This window comes from Acanthaster planci, linkage group LG09, assembly GCF_054643075.1.
Source record: "Acanthaster planci isolate LZ-2023a linkage group LG09, COTS_SCS, whole genome shotgun sequence".
Lineage (NCBI taxonomy): Eukaryota > Metazoa > Echinodermata > Asteroidea > Valvatida > Acanthasteridae > Acanthaster > Acanthaster planci.
Window position 1 is genome coordinate 14078539 of NC_141785.1, and position 14897 is coordinate 14093435.

At 41.7% G+C, this 14897-nt stretch overlaps 2 protein-coding genes across 3 annotated transcripts; one reads left to right on the forward strand and one right to left on the reverse strand.

Annotated features, from left to right (window-relative positions):
* Nucleotides 1-10: 10 nt before the first annotated feature.
* On the reverse strand, nt 11-9156 carry LOC110986378 (putative NADH dehydrogenase). Its single transcript, XM_022248201.2, has 9 exons — nt 9024-9156; nt 7186-7604; nt 6804-6894; nt 5980-6114; nt 4925-5095; nt 4579-4823; nt 4110-4263; nt 2334-2484; nt 11-857 (listed from the first exon to the last, which is right to left on the reverse strand). Exons 2-9 carry the CDS (start codon nt 7494-7496, stop codon nt 730-732), a joined length of 1386 nt encoding a protein of 461 aa, XP_022103893.2. The 5' UTR covers nt 7497-7604; nt 9024-9156; the 3' UTR covers nt 11-729.
* Nucleotides 9157-9229: 73 nt separating this feature from the next.
* On the forward strand, nt 9230-14789 carry LOC147798174 (uncharacterized). Of its 2 annotated transcripts, XM_087140949.1 has the most exons (7): nt 9239-9377; nt 10895-11113; nt 11293-11491; nt 12085-12275; nt 12743-12941; nt 13107-13297; nt 13688-14789. In XM_087140949.1, exons 1-7 carry the CDS (start codon nt 9363-9365, stop codon nt 14435-14437), a joined length of 1764 nt encoding a protein of 587 aa, XP_086997075.1. In that variant the 5' UTR covers nt 9239-9362; the 3' UTR covers nt 14438-14789. The 2 variants fall into 2 exon arrangements, with proteins under 2 accessions (XP_086997076.1, XP_086997075.1); XM_087140950.1 differs by lacking the exon at nt 10895-11113 and having other exon boundaries at nt 9230-9377.
* The last annotated feature ends 108 nt before the right edge of the window (nt 14790-14897 follow it).

A 14897-nucleotide genomic window follows, 5' to 3' on the forward strand; every position in this document is an offset into this window, starting at 1 on the left:
CAATGGTAGCTACCGCAGTTTTTGTGAAAATACAAAATTGATGATTTTATTGACTGTTTTTCAGATCACTGATTCACACAGATTACTTCAAAATGACAATGCTAAAAAAAAAAGAAATGCCCAGTGCAACTACACCATAAAGAAGACCCTCCCCCCTAAAAGAAATTGCATTGCACACGTACATTTCTCATTCAGAATATATTTCTACACATTTTAGACATTTTACACATATGTCTGGACATTGAGTCACACACCACTTTCACAAATTTGGCAAATTATTAATGCACATTTTCACCCTGAACATTATCACATGTTGAACCGGTCAATTTTGGCATTAGTTGCCTTGGGACATCCAACCTGAATCATAGTCTATGAAGTAACTATTTTGACCCAATACTCAAGAGAAAGTTACAGCACTGATAGACTACACTTACTCTAGCACCAGACTCATAAACACTACATATAATATACAATCATTTGACCTGAAATAATCTCAGTATTTCAATCCATTTATATGAAAGTAAACTAAAGTAGTCATAATTTTTAACAATTTAATCACTATAATATAAATACAAGTCATAGAGTTCTGATAAAAATGTTTTGAGGTATAACAGGCCAAACAACACGAAGACTTTATGTTAAGGTTGCAATTTATGCCCAAATGCCTCTTGAATTTGGACACCACAAGGTTATGTAATTAAATCCTATCTTTTATGACCCTAATGCATCTTAGAATCTGGATGTATCTCTACCAAAGAGCAGTGTCTTGGTCCAGTCAATGGGCACCTGCATCCTTAACCTCCAGCTGCCCAGCCGTGTGAGGTAGGCAGACCGCCATAGCAACCAGGAGTAGAATCCTGCACCAAATTATCATGAGAGAGTTTGAGGCCAACAAAATAATAATTACACTTCTTGTTTACCTACTTGCTGCTTGGTCGATTTTTCTTGAGCAAGACAAGATGCTGGGTCCTTTTCAAGATTTTCCGTTTTCAAAATTCTTCAAAAATCCATTTCATTTAATGGCCGTTTATACCAATATGAAGGACTCTTTGGGCACTACTCTAAAGCTGACAGTTAACAACCATTGACTTTTGAATATTTCAGCCAGGCCTGCAGCCTTGGAAAGAGATCCCAGATTGTGTGGTGCTATGTAAGATTCTTTTGTTCTCGAAACCGGCACAGTGCACTGCTGACCTCTTTTCAATAGGGGCCAGATAAGCGTGCAGCAATGCTGTGTGGCTCATCACTGCGGTGGTGGAGAGCTTTTGTCCACGGTGGTAATCCGCTCGCTCTAAATGCCTCAAACCCTGGTATACTGTTTCAAAACAAGGCTGGATTATCTCCACTATTGAGAGCAAAAAAAAGTCAGTAATGCACAGTCTTTTGTCCCAGTTGTGGGCTCCCAGGCTCTGCATATAAAGCCTATGTACTCGAAAATGGGTCACCCGGAAGGGAGTGGTTAAGGCATGACCCTTACATTCTTGGTGGGGGGTTAAAGAAAAATAAGAAATTGGAAATAAATTTATAAGACAAAAGGTGTCTTCTTTAGTTTGGATGTGGTGCAAAAGATTCAACGAACATATATGTCCACATAACAATGACCTCCTAGCGTTTTGTTCTTCAAATTTTTCATCTGCCCAACCCTTTTCAGTTGTAATTTTTTCAAGCAGTTAACACTTGGCTGCACAATGAAACCAAATTTCAACAAATTGTGCTATGTAATAGAAAGGGCAACACTTTTTTTAAAACTCATCTCTGATTCAGACCCAATTCTGTTCACTGTTCAGCTGCATTCTGCATGTACATCACAAACTCTCTTAACCACATGCTGCCGGGTGGTTTGAAAAATGCAGTGCACACATACGGGTGAATTTCACAATTTTCAATTTTCAAAAATCTTCAAAAATTTATCATTTCAATTAATGGACCTTTACACCCACATGAATTATTGTCTGGTGGCCACTTTAGCCTGACAGACAAAATCTATTGACGCCAGAGTATTTCAGTCAGGCCAACAGCCTAGTAAAAAGAGCCCAGATTGTGCGCGATGTTATGTAACTTTCTTTTGTTCACGAACCTGGAACACACCACATCCATTGAGAGTGAAAAAATGTCAGAAATGCCCAGCAGCTCAGTCTTTTGTTTCAAGACCCAGCTCTTATGTCCCGGTTTCGGGCTCCCCAGCTTTGTGTATAAAGCCTATGTGCTCAAAAACGGGTCCCCTGGCAGCAAGTGGTTGACAGTTCTATACAACAGAAAATCACATGTGGAACTGAAATGGTACAATTTTCCATTCCAAAATTATGGGGGAACTGAGGTTTCACAGATCTCACCTTGACCTTTGATGACTGGTGTGTTGGCCAAACCCCTGTAGTCCCCCACATAGGCCAACATGCCCATACTCTGGTACTGGAAGGATGGGCCGTCCTTCCCTGAGTTCTTGTTCAGGGTTTGGGCCAAGTACCTTCCTTGCCTTTCTGCAACCTGCGGAACCGGCCACAAAAAAAAAAACTTTTTCAGCTCCAAGTTGAAACTGGTGGTGCCTCAATTCTGCATAGACCATATTTTGATTTTTATCACCAACTGGTTTTCATGGGAACTCTTCCATTAAAAGTCATCCAGTCTTGAATTTGAAATCTGATTCTTTGTGGGAAAAGAAAATGTTGATGACAAGAGGGCCTATGATTTCTCGGTGTCAGGTCAACTCGCCCCCTGACAGACTCGCCCCTTACCAACTCGCCCCTTTCCCAACTCGCCCCCTCGTAAACTCGCCCCCGCTCAACCGATTCACCCCTTGCCAACTCGTCCCCCTGGCCGACTCGCCCCCTGACTGACTCACCCCCTGACCGACTCGCCCCCTAGGAACGTCAAGCAAATATGGCAGGCCCAATGTGTTAAAAAGAAAAAGGAATGGTTCTAACCAACGACGCAACAAGAACGACTCACAGACGGTGATGGATATTTGGACATCACCACTAATCACTTATTTATTCAAACATCTTAGCCCTTCCCACGTCCACTGTCTGATTAGGTTATCTGTACATCAAACATAACCTCAGGTTCAACAACTTCGAAACCTCCGTCCCATTAATATTTGGGTATGTGACTGAGGTCCGCAGAAGGGCCACAGCTGGGCAGATGGCCCATGCACACGATAATAATGTATTAATTTTACCAATATCTAAAAAAAATATTTTTACCCCAAATTCCACAGAAAGTAAACATCCAGCAAGCTTTAAAAAGTTTAACTTTCACAATTCTCAACTTTGAGTGCCCACTACAAACCCCAGAACCTATTTTTACGGGCAGCAATCACCGATTCCATCTCCGACTGATTATGTTTTTTTCATTAATTGGTGAATGGGACGGCCATACGTTTCCTTGGGAAACTTCGGGGGGTGAGTTGGCCAGGGGGCGAGTCAGTCAGGGGGCAAGTGGGTCAGGGGGCGAGTTGGCTAGGGGGCGAGTTGGCAAGGGGCGCGTCGGCCAGGGGGCGAGTCGGTCAGGGGGCGAGTTACTAAGGGGCGAGTTGGCCGGGTACGAGTTGACCTACATGTACAATCGATTTCTCCATCTGCATGCACATTACTGAAGCCTTTGAAACAAAACATTGATGCCCAAAGCACACAATAACAAATAAAAACAAATCATCAAATACTTTACTCTGGGCTTAACTCAAGAAAAATTTAGCATCTTCTTTTAAAATAACTTGGCTTGGCTTGCAAGCACCAGTTATACTGTACCTTTAAACGTTAGGCGTGGGGCTAACCTGAGGTTGGCTTCACTGTAATACATGGGACACTTTCCAGCAAAACCTACCACTTGTTATCACATTCTATTGTGCTATGGCAGGCTAGAAGGCTAAAATTGGCCTCATGGATCAGTTTCTTTTAAGTACTTTTGAAAAGTCATTTTAGATGAGTAGTAGTTCCAAAATCATTGGCAAGGTATGAGCAATTCCAACTGCAATTCGTGGTCACTCTTACAGATTTTAATCACATCGACACAATATATTCCATAAAGTGTCTAATTTTGCCTGCATCAGTCAAACTGGTACATCATCACACATCCTGAGAAATGTCTGACATGAGGTGCAATGTTGCCCTAACCTGTGCTGTGCAGGGCAGGTTGAAGTCCTGTATTTCGGCGCAATCACCGATGGCATAGACGCTGCCGCTGTCATCATCCAAGATTCTCAGGTACTCATTGGTGAGTATCTGACCATGATTATTCTTTGCAAATGGAAGCTCCTTTACAAACGGTCTGAGGGTTTTAAAAACAAACAAGACTAACCTGTCTGCAGAAACAGAATTCTTGAAACTATTCACGCATGTACCAAACCATGTTCCCTCTAAGTGATTAGTTTTTAGTGAAAATCATTAGTCACACTTTGATGAATCAAACCATTATATGATATTTACTTGAAAATTAGATCTTTGTAATATTTTCAGATCATAAATTTTTAATTCACGAGTTATGGCCACAGAATTTTCTAGACACAAAAGATAACGAGGTTAATCTGTCAAATTACCAAAGTTCTCCGTAATCGACATGAAAGTCAATATAGAGTTGACAAACCTTGGTGAAAGTCCAGTTGACCACACCACCAACTCGCTGGACAGGTTGCGGCCATTACTAAGGGTCACTCCATCTGCCCTGACCTCTGTCACGTTGGCCGTGATCAGCTCCATCTGCTGGCGGTTGCGAATCTTGATCTCGGCATACTCTTGCTGCTTGGGGGTGAAGGAAGACAGGATCTGGCGCCCCTCAATGAGGGAGACACGGATGAGGCCTTGCTCCTCCTTGTAAAGACGAGACACATCCTGGCAGGATGTTACACCGAAAAGATGAAAGATTCACAGTGTTAACAAACTGTAAAATCTTAGATGAAATTTCCAACAGTGTTCATCAAACTCCAACATACCTCCCTAACAAAGTCATACAGCTCTGCCCCAAACTCCACCCCTGTCGGTCCCCCGCCTACGATGACAATATGGAGTAGTTTTTCCCTCTCTGCTTGTGAGATGCTGGGATGTAGAGCACATTCAAAGTTGTTCAGGATGCGATTTCTGATGGCTCGGGCATCGCTCACTTCCTGCATGATCGAACAGCACACAACTCTTTGAAACCAACTTCGAACAGTCAGAAAGAGTCTGTTAATTTTGCAACTGGGTTTGCCCAAGAAAAGGTGTTTTGGGAACCTTCTGGAATGTGGGGAATGGACAGAGAAACTTCCCCCTTCAAACTCAGCTGTCTCATGACCATCCTCTTTGACATTAGAGAGTAAGGTTGGCATAGTGTGGGGGGTTAGGTTGGCGTAGTGTTTCTTTCCTCACCTTCCACCTCTAAGGGCCTAGGTTTGAATCCGGCTGTGGATTGTGTTTTCAGTCCCTAACTGAGTCTGTGCGTTTTCCCCGAAACATTTATCTGGGCTTTTCCTCCCAACTCTAGAACCGAATATGTCTTCATTGTCTTCTTCACTCATTATCATCCTGTAATTGGTGCTAAATGCACTGTTGGATGAACAGATACAAATAAATAATCTCAGCACGCATGTAACGACACCCATTATGAGTACATCTGTAAAGTTACGCTTCACCTCAATGGGATTGGTTTCTGTGGTTACCCTCATAGCTCATGTGGTCATGCATGTAAGCTATGCTTTAAGCTTGTCACTGGTAACATTAACAAATTTTGGCTGACCTGTCTTGGAAAACTTTAGCATTTAAGAGAACAGTATGTCTGACTCAAACAATTTGTGTCAAAGGACCACAAGATATAAGTGAAAACACCCAAAGCCTCAGTTTAAAAAAAGGAAAAAAAACAAACCCACTTTGACAACATCCAAGCAAATGTACAGAGGGAATTCTGCTTCCTCCCCTAGCTCTTTGAGGGCTAAAGAGATTAATCACAGCAGTCTATGGTACCTGCTCTGACTGCCACACTGTTAGACGTTTCTGACAATAACAGCAACCTTACCTTGAGGAAGAATGCATGTTCCATCACCCCAGGGATACCAAAGGTGTTACTGACAGCACCCACCCCGATAACTAGCTTGTCATAGCTGAGGGGATAAGTCATGTCTGGTTTGATAACACTCTGACAATAAAGCTCCTGCAATGACCAGATAGAAGAAAGTGTTGGGAAATGTCTCTGGTATGTTCATATAATGCTTGGTCATTTGACACTAGTTTTTTGTAAGCAGCATGGGATCAGTCCAACTGTTGGGATTCTGGCTTGTTCCTGAACCAAGGTGAAATATAAAACATCTAGAAAAACAAACCAGATGGCATTTTTTCTTTTGATGTTTGAACAGTTAACCACTTGCCACGGTGAACTTCCACCGTGATCTTGTCCCCAGCATGGTGTTATTTTTGGCCAGCATATGCTGACCTTTTAAAATGGTAACATATAACCATAGTCCTTTGAAAGTTGGACTTCACAACTGCTGACCTTTGGTGGTCAACTGTTAAAGATTTATGAAACATTTCTCAATGCACTGCATTTTAATCTCTGAGACAATCTATTTGAGCAATATTTGCTACAATGTCTGTCAGTGGCCTATGACCACTTGTGGGCTCCACACACACAAAATTTTCACTGACTAGTCAAAGCTTGTGTCCTGTGTATGTACAAACTCAATGGGAATTGTTCAAGAGTGGGGCAGAGTACAGACATCTCCCAGTACTGATCACAGAATTCGCCAGAGCCTGTTTAAATGTCCTCCGCATCATAACACAGGAAGTGCACAGTGGCTTTGCAAAGATCTCATTAGTTAGTACACTGCTTGAGCTGTGACATACCTTTTTGTCCACATCAAGACCAACAGCTTCACTTAAATGAAAATGATCAGTTTTCCTGAAGCCTGTGTTCCTTACTGGCTCAATGATACTCCTACCAATGTAACAATGATCAAATGGACACATTATCTACATGTACATAGCTGGGATACAAACGGATTTTCAGCCTGAAGATATCACAAGTAATTTAACATACGTGTTCTTCACACAACTGCGTAGCAGACAGCTTGCACCAAAATCAATGCATTTTCCACGAAACTCTTTGATCTCATTTGTTCACATTTTGAATGAACCAGCAAGAAGATTTTGAACAAAAAGTTGCACCCTGGGGTACTTTTCACTAAGTGTGCTATCAAAATACAACACAGCCCCAACCAGCACTAACCTGAATTCAAGAGTTCCGACAGTTGTGCTCGCCAGCAGAGGGGTGAACAAGAAATGGTTGCGCGGACTGACCACGATGACATCGTACAGCGTCTTGTTGATGTTCTTCAGGACACTGTAGCTACTCCAACCGGTCCCTAAAATCACTAGCTTTTGTCTTTCCGAAACCCCACTTACAGATGACGCTGACTGGCTTGCGTATCTGTAAATGACACGCCTTGCGATGATTTTGATGGGTTGTTGAAGACGATGAGATGAGGAAGGAAGTGCCACTGATGAGAAGAGTCTCACTTTCAGCCGCTGTCCTCTCATTTTGATTTATTGGATATTAAACTGTCAACATCCACAAATCAGCATTTTCAAAACGTTGGCTTAAATGCATCCACTTGCCAATTTCCAACTGCATGACACTGATATATCCTTCAGAAAAACAAGAAAGAAATAAATATAAAGTGTTATAAAATGGGACATAAAGATGTACCAGATCTTAATATCATGCTCTTGTATACTAGGAATGATAAAATTGAAAGACTTGATTTGAACTGTGGCTGTTATATGTAGATATTTGTTGTATCCTTTGTCAATTCACTGACATAATTGAATAATTCATTGACATAATGTCAGCATGACCATGGACTGGCCCATGCTTTGCTGCAGAAACACGGCTACAGTGGAGGTCAGCACACTCCAAGAAATGCCAAGCTAATGCAGGTGGCACCCTCCAATTCATTATGTTTGGGGTCTTCATTGAATTGGTATGGCATCCTTCATAGCCTCTATGGTTTTGGTGTATATCTGGCTGACTATCTGAGCTCACTTCAACTTACACCAAGAGCAAGTAATACAGCAGGAGTTGAACATTAAATTTTATAATCATTGATATTCATGTAATCTGTGGACTGATCATATTAGGAAAGGAAGGCACTTCAATACAAATTTTATTTGAAATCAGGCTCTTCATTAATAAATAATATTGGACAACAGATTGTAACCAGGTACTAGGTAAAGATGTGTTCTATGTGTTTTAAATGCAAACGAATATCATTTTTAGTCATTTAGTTTTGTCTTTTCATGTCCTTGTTATGTATATTAAAAAAAATACTAAATTGAACTTAGATGTAATAATGTCTTTGAATCCCTTCATCTTTGAAAGATCACCTAAATTTCAACATGTTCACATTATTTTAATAATACACCAGAATATTCATAATAATAAAACTATTTGATAACCGCAATGGGTCATTAGGGAGACATTCCCATAAGAACGTGCACAAAATTTTTCCAACTGTACTGTCCCATAATTCAATATTCCCTAATCCAATCTAAACCAAACTGTGCATGCTCATTTTAGACCCTAATCTATCATCTCTCAAAATTTGGACAGTAAAATTCGGCCTCCTCCTAGTAGTTGGAGCACGACCAGGTTGAAAAATTACCACAAAGTGTCTCCCAAATGACCTACAGTGTATTTGTGATAATACATGTACTTCCAAGTCCAAAATACTCGACATTTGAAACAAACACAGTGGCATTGGCAAGGCCCCTCTTCTTGTTGATGATATAGTTACTATCAGCTGCCTTTCATCTGACCACAATGTGACATGTACAAAGAAATCCAAGGGTCATAATTGCCATGTGTAGGCCTAAATGTGTAAGGCCTACATAGTTTCATGCTTTACGACTAGTAGATATCTGTTCATTCATCCCCTATTAATTACGGCTTGCGGGCAAACTGCAAAGTCATTTTGTCTTTCCCAACTACATGTATCACTATCAGACTACAACTTGTTTTTTTTTTTTAGAGTTTTGCATATTACTATTACAAAGCAACTCCCATACCAGTTGGCTTTCTCTTCTCTCCCGTAGGCCCACGTGTGCATGTTGCTCTTCCGGCATGCATGTCTTCAGCAATTCGTGACCTTTGACCCTGTTGACATTCTGTACTAGTCTTCCTACGGGCCTTCACCGCTGCATGGTATGTCGTTTACGCACCACTGGCTAGCGTCAATGGTAATAATGCCTGATGAAAAAGACTAGGACAACGAGACGTCATTCATATTGGTAGAGAAGAATCGATGACGTATACACAACCGCATGAGTCGAATTTGACAGTTTTCCTCTGTTTTTTCAGAATTTAGTGATTATCTTACGTCTCTCAAGACCAAGGATTTGACGAACATGTCTTTCCATATGGTATGAAAACCAAAGATAACTCAGTGATTTTTTTCTGGTTGGAACTTCGAGATCTCGATGAAAAGAGTTTGGTAAACTGCAAAAATACTAACGTGTCCAGTTTCCGGACACTTCATGTTACATAAGTCACTGCAGCATTTCAACATTAGGGTCGTCCTAAATTTTCAACATTTTCACAGTAGTACACAGAGTACTATTCTGAAGGCCCCCACCCCCAAATTAGTACTTACATGTATCAACTTTTTTCTATCAATATCCTGAAATATTGACAAATCACATTTCACATATAGGCTAGGCCTAGGCATACTAGGCTAATTAAACTAGCTACACGTACATGTATGAAAATGAGAATATTAGGCCCCTTACTAAAAATCAACATTTGACAGGACCTGAAATGTTGTACTTGGCCTGCGATCCCCTCCCCCTATGCTTTGTATGACCGTGAAAATGTTGAAAACTTTGAACGGCCAGCATGGCACCTTATGCCATGGCATTGCCATTAGTGAATGGGGTCTACGTGCATGAGATACATTGAAGGTTGGTAAGTTAAAGGCATCCGTAGTTAATTCTATGGTTCTCATTTTCTGAACAACCTTTATTTTAGCTCCTACTTGGGAAAAAAATACACGGAACATGTTTTGTGTGCAGATATGGCACTTGAATTGAAACCCTGCTCAAAACCCTGCTGAGACTGGTCAGAAAAATTGTGTTTTCTAAGGAAATGAGTTGGTATTTTCCCTCCTAAATTGAACTTTTCTGAACATGTTTTTGCTTTCTGATGGCTGATTCCGGGAGGTCACTGTACGGGTCACTTTAGGGAATGGGTGCGTAAATGGACTCTTTCCCAATACACCTTTCAAAAAGTTTCATTCTGCCACCAACCAGGCTGTAAGCTGTAGGTATGGTATTTCCTAGTCGGAGTAACTTGAACTCTATTAATCTTGTTTTTGAACATTTGGACATGGTCGGGCACAATAGGTAATTTCAGGACTGTTCAGAGGATGCATTCTGAGGATTTTGACTCTGGGAACGAGTTATTTTGAGTGAAATGAATTAATGAGATGGAAGGTTCTAGGACTCTATCATCGCCCGACCATGTCCAAAGGATTTTAATAACAGGTTTTGCCCTTACATCAACATATAGTCATTAATACATTAATCTTTGCTACAATGAATGCACAAAAAGTTTACTCGAGCCTATCCTAGAGGAAGAAAGATATGCCCTCTAACGTGACGTCATACGCAGGGGGTCTATATTGGGTGCTTATCTGAGTGGTGAGAGCTTACACAAAAATTCCCAAGTTTACTCCTTTAAGGGCAAATAGTTCTGTTATTGAAATTAACATGTCCCAGACACAAAGTACATATTCATGTCCGATGTTAAGAAAGGTGATTGGTAGAGTCCAAGTTACTCGTACTAGGTGTTTCCTACCAAGAAAACAACATGAAAAAAATCTTGAGAATTTTTGGAGACATGCTTGTAATATTTTACCTGCCTTTTCCTCACTGACCGACAGACCAACAGAATATATGCACTGCCCATGTTTCCTCCAAGTCCTTTGAAGGTTTTTCGGGAGGTTAGGGAAGCTGTTACGCCACCTACATATACCCCACAAATGTGGGGTTCTTCATCCCTCACTCTCGTGGGACGGCGGCGGACGACAAACTCCACAGTTCTGGGTGTAAACTTCACCTTGTCTCCCTCCACTCAAGATAATTCTGGATTTACTTTGACTGTACATGTAGCTCACTCTGTAATGTTTACAATGTTACCTACAGAAATCATACCAGGTCCCTGTGCAGATGATATTCAACATTAGCTATTATTTTAGAGAATCCTTTGTTCATTCATGGTAAGAGAAGTTAATTTATATAGAATGTGGTTTGGCCGAGTGTGTTTTTGTTTAAATTACAGGCACACCCATCAGTAAGAATGAAAGGCTCTGAGGCAGACTGGGCTCCTGTCCAGTGCACAGACTCTGAGTGTACCCAATCCACCAGAGGTCCACACTTGCATTGTCCATTCTGCCCCCAGGAGAGTCTCTTCACCGATCAGGTCCTTCTCAAAGCTCACTACAGGGTCAAGCATGTGGATAAAGGAATAGATTTTGGGGGTGAGTTTGGAAGGCAAGACAAATTTATCATTAATTGTTACCATTTGCAGCATAAGAACAGATTACTCCACACTTCTTAGTTCACCTCGTGTGACAAGTTTGGGCTGGAAAAATTAGCTGTTTATTCAGAGTCTCCAAAACTGTGAAATGTTCAATGTAAATAATACGGGGGCATGAATGTGGCAGAGGGCATTTCCATGGGAAAGTGGACAATGACATTTGGTCATGTTACTGCTGACCTCAATATCTTAAACAGGCCTTAAATAAGACATCTTTTTGTGTGTGAATTACAATTAATAATGAACTGCCCTTCAGAAGCAATTCAGTCCTGCAGAAATGAAGAGAAAATACCCAATCTTTACTTATCCACATTGTAATTACTCCACCATTGAGTTATTAGCAAATCTGTCCAAAATATGAAACATATGGTTAACATAGTTACATTTAATGAAGGTTCTTTAATTTTGCCACTATTGTATTTCTTCTATGTGGTAATGCCTGCTCTGTTAAAACTCTTTAGATCATAGAATGTAAGAGTTCTCGATGTAACTTTTTTTTCCTTTTAATTCCATTCTTTACTGTCTCTCTCCCAGGTCTCAAAATTCTACGTTGCTGTCGTCCTTGCATTGTCCATGGCATCATCCATGAGCAGAAGTGTTTTAAGGGTGCCCACTGGCACTGTTATCACTGCCGAAACGGGTTCAGCAGGAGGGACGAGGCCACCAAACACTACCAGCAGCACTTCCGCCACCCAGAGACCACAATACAGATAGTCATTACTCGGGTACCGTGAGTCTGGCCCCCTGACCTAATCCCCAACTTGTCTTAAGTCAGGTAGCCCTGTCAGAAATGATGTATCTTGTCACGTAGTGTAGCCCAGAAGTCTGTTTTAAGATTCTGTTGTTGGTTTTAAAAAGTCAGCATCCTCAAAGGTTTGTCAGGAGTGACAATGAATATTCAAAAAGAAATTGCATGGAGGTAAATCAAAGGAAAAAAAGATTTATACATTGAAGACATTTAGGATCATACGTGTAAATTGCATTAACCAAAAATCAAAGTGAGTTGCCGAAATTTATTGAATGAACTTAATCCTATGCTAATTGGGATATGTACCCATTCCTTTGAATTTTGTATGATTTCATTTTGTTTTTGTATTGTGTATATATGATCTGTTGTGCAATAGCATCCTTGTGAGTTCAAGTTTTAGTCTTATTTTTGTCACCAACACTATCCTACCAATTTTTTCCCCAGGATGTCAATCAGATCTTCACTACCTATTCAAACACAGAGCCCACCAGTACTAGTCTTGTGACGCACCTCATAGTGCCCCAGTCAAACCAAGCAGTTGAGGCGGACACGTCCGCTGACCCTGAGCAGACCGACGGGCAACAGGTTCAGTACCAATACACTTGTGTCGATGACAGTGACCAAAGCACCACTGATCGCGAAGGTAAGATGGACCAAACAAGGTCAGGCTGTGAAACTTTGCAACTAAAATGTCCTTGCCAACCTGGGAAGTATGCTAATGGTAGTGGCGATGCTGTGCTAACGGTATTCTGGACGTTAAGTAGAGCCCTTGACCCTTTCCTGAACCCGTTTTGTTCTCTGCCAACAGTTGTGCTCATCGAGATACCAGCAGATGGTAACAAAGGGGACCTGGAGGCAGGGCCTTGCTGCACGGAGCACGACTTGTCTCTGCTGCTACAGGAGAAGGAGCGACTTGAGAAGACTCTCCAGGAAGAGAGGGCTAAGTGGGCCGAGAAGGAGCACCGGATGAAAGGCACCATTGACAGACTTCGCGCAAAGGTGAGCAGATACCGGCATTGTGGCACTCGCACTCACCTACTTTCCTTATTTGCACATAATTTTGTTTTCCATTTAATTGTTGACACTTTCTTATAGTCATGTCTGTCACAAGTCAATCACAAGTCATCCGTTTGTGAGTTCCTTTTCAAATGAGCTGTGAGGCAGACATTCCTTCATCACACAATGTTTCTGACGAGAATCGAGACTTACCTTGTAATGAATTTTCCAATGACTAAACTACAGTTCTTCGTTGCTTGACACATTTCCACTTCTCTAAAGTGTTAGATCCTGTTTAATGGCTAGATGGTTTGGGGGGAGGGGTTGACCGATTCTGTGTCTCTGTGACTCCAACTGTAATTGAGTCTTCTATCTCTCTTCTTTGAGCTTTAGGTTGAGTACTTGTCCAACACAAACACCTCGCTCAAACAGCAGCTGTCGATGATGCACACATCCAGTCTGAAGCGACTGACCCACAATGATGACCACCAGTCCATCTTGGAGGAGTTGGTGCAGCACATGTCAGAGGAACACAACCAGCTGCTACATCACCACCTGGCACAGCTGCGACTCTTTGCCGAAGCCTGCAACCTGTCCAAAGTGGGCCGGGAGGAGCCGTCCGCATCCAAGCCAGACTCGGTCCTGGTGTCAGGCCTGGCGGACCAGTCGCAAAACATCTCGCAGATGACAATAATGCCATCCTCTGAGGATGCCTTGGGAACAATGGAGCAGACAGTTGTCATGACGATAACGGCTGAGGAGAACTCTGAAGCACTTACAAGTGTCGTGGGCAGTCAAGAGAATTCTGTGGAGCCCGACACCTTGTCATTTGACAAGGATGTCCAAATGTCACCAAATGACATTCCATACCAACTGACGGGCAAGGGGCTGTCACCAAAGAGCAGTACCTCTGAATCAGGACATTTATACCAGTCAAATATCGCCCATTCCCCTCACCGTGGGGGCTGTGGCATGACACAGCCCCACTTCCCCAAGGACAAAAGTCTGAAACTTATGCTGTCAGAAGGTTCGCCAAAAATATTCTGTGCAGACAGCTTTGACAAGAGGACATTTGAAGATGACATTTCTAATGAGGGACCTCCGTTAAAGCGACAGATGACCAGTGCCCTCAAAGCCAGTTGACCCAATGACCAGAATCATAGGAAGATGTAGAATTATCACCCAAGTTGTTACCAGGGAGTCTTTTTCACTTTTTTATTTCACAGCATTCATGTATATCAGCATTGTTTTTCCAGAACTTCTTGGTTACTTTGGCAAAAATCTTTCAGTGTTGTGCTGTTGAACAGTTCTTCATTTACCCCTCCGTGCAAGGATGCAACCAAGTTATATTAGTCAAAATCAAATGACCCCCAAGTGTCTGTGCACTGTGGTAAATCAAGTGGAAGGAATTTTGACTGACTTTTACAGGAAAACGTTTGTGTATGAGATTCTGCTCAATTGGAAGGATGAATAAATGATTGATAGACATAAATGTGTGTAAGACAAATGAAAGTCCAATGAGACTGATTTGTGAAGAGCCTTGTTCTTTGCAGGTTTCTGAAGATTTAAATAGAGGCTTGAATCAGCCAGTTCAGCCTAAAAT

What these genes read in the sequence shown, in the direction of transcription:
- LOC110986378 (XM_022248201.2), bottom strand. Translation starts at nt 7,496, where the DNA reads ATGAGAGGACAGCGGCTGAAAGTGAGACTCTTCTCATCAGTGGCACTT. An exon ending in GTCGGAACTCTTGAATTCAG is followed by an intron (nt 6,895 to 7,185) that starts GTTAGTGCTGGT and finishes TTACATTGGTAG; the next exon opens with GAGTATCATTGAGCCAGTAA. An exon ending in TGTATGACTTTGTTAGGGAG is followed by an intron (nt 4,824 to 4,924) that starts GTATGTTGGAGT and finishes ACATCCTGCCAG; the next exon opens with GATGTGTCTCGTCTTTACAA.
- LOC147798174 (XM_087140949.1), top strand. An exon ending in ATTCTGGATTTACTTTGACT is followed by an intron (nt 11,114 to 11,292) that starts GTACATGTAGCT and finishes TTTAAATTACAG; the next exon opens with GCACACCCATCAGTAAGAAT. An exon ending in TACAGATAGTCATTACTCGG is followed by an intron (nt 12,276 to 12,742) that starts GTACCGTGAGTC and finishes TTTTTTCCCCAG; the next exon opens with GATGTCAATCAGATCTTCAC.